This window comes from Sylvia atricapilla, unplaced genomic scaffold (assembly GCF_009819655.1).
Source record: "Sylvia atricapilla isolate bSylAtr1 unplaced genomic scaffold, bSylAtr1.pri scaffold_88_arrow_ctg1, whole genome shotgun sequence".
In the NCBI taxonomy this organism is placed as follows: domain Eukaryota; kingdom Metazoa; phylum Chordata; class Aves; order Passeriformes; family Sylviidae; genus Sylvia; species Sylvia atricapilla.
In genome coordinates, this window is record NW_027077169.1 from 91,524 (window position 1) to 92,958 (window position 1,435).

Sequence of the window (1,435 nt, forward strand, 5' to 3'; positions counted from 1 at the left end):
TAATGGTGGTGGTTATCCTGTTGGCCCTGCCTCCTACTCAGTGTCCCCAGCTGTCCCCAGCTGTCCCCAGCTGTCCCCACAGCCCAGACCCTTCCCCCAGCCCTCACTGACCCGTCCCTGACCCTTTGCCCCACATCTCCTCCCTCGGCACCGGCGCTGCCCAGTGACCCCAAACCCTGGCCGGGGTCTGGCCCCAAACTCAACTCTTGGCCCCAAATCTCACCCTGAGCCCCAAAAGTGCCCAAAGGGCCGAGGTTTGGGGTCAGAGGTCGAGGTTTGGGGTCAGAGGTCGAGGTTTGGGTCAGGGGCTGCGGCTCTGAGCCCAAAGTGGAGATTTGGGGTAGAATGTCGGAGATTTGGGGCCAAAGCTGCTGACATTTGGGGCAGGGCCAGGAAAGAGTTTGGGTGCAAACCAGAGAGATTTGGGACAAAGGGTCAAGGATGGTGCAGAGGGTTCGGGTTTGGGATTTGGAGATAAAGAGTCCTAGAGGTGGGTGGGGCCTCCAAAGGCGTTGTCACCATAACCACCAGCATCTCCCCAACCAGAATAAGAATGTTTGACACAGAAATAGGAGCCGGAATCCTCGTCCCTGAGGCTGTTCATGGTCAGTGTCACCGAGCTCTGCCCGTTGTCCCTGGAGATCGTCACCCGGCCCTTGAACGGTGCCGGTGCATTGTCACTGTCGACAGTGGTTTTATTGTTGATCCCCGCCACCAATTCCAGCCCCATCCTGGGTCTTTGGCGGATCCAGGCCATCCCGTAACTCCCAAAATGGAACCCCGAGGTGCGGCAGAGGAGGCGCAGGGACCCTCCGGGGATCCCCCCGTCTTCCTCTTGCTTCTGCTGGCCCTGCCAGGTGTGTCGCAGTGTTAGCGAGGAAAACACATAATCAGGGGGATGATTTATTGAGAGCTTTATTGGGAGCTCTGGGAGTCGGGCTACAGACGCAAATCCAACTCCGGTGAGGGTCCAAGAAGACTCCAATAATACCCCCCTCCGTTACACAGCTCTGTGTTAAACATTAACCTCCAGTGTTCTATTGTACATGCCCAAGCATGAGTTTTGGTAAATATCTTCCCTTGTGGTTCTCATGATTCTAGTTTGAGATAAAAATCGTGTTCAGCAACCAACAATCGTTATCTATTTTATGATGATTAGCAACAGTTTCACCCGACCCAGTAAAGGATAACATTATTTCCAAGCACAAATAGTCCCAACATTTTCCTTCTGCCCGCACCGCGATTACCCAGGCAAAGTTATACTTGATTTGGTTGGAACAATGGAAGCAACACCCTGGTTGCAGTGAAGCCGAGGTTCTATTCCTCAGCTTTGTGGCAACTGAAATTATAAACCCTATCTTAACACTGGCGCCTCCGGAGCGCCACGCCCACCCCGGGACACGCCCGGATCCGGCGCCTCATCCCCATCTCCCCT

At 54.6% G+C, this 1,435-nt stretch overlaps 1 gene segment (V, D, J or C); it reads right to left on the minus strand.

Moving 5' to 3' along the window:
* Window positions 1-484: 484 nt before the first annotated feature.
* On the minus strand, window positions 485-850 carry LOC136375094 (Ig heavy chain V region 914-like; the record flags this gene model as incomplete). The annotated part of the segment is given in 1 exon segment: window positions 485-850. A coding segment is annotated over 1 exon segment (366 nt), but the record flags the coding sequence as incomplete, so codon positions are not given.
* Window positions 851-1,435: the final 585 nt, after the last annotated feature.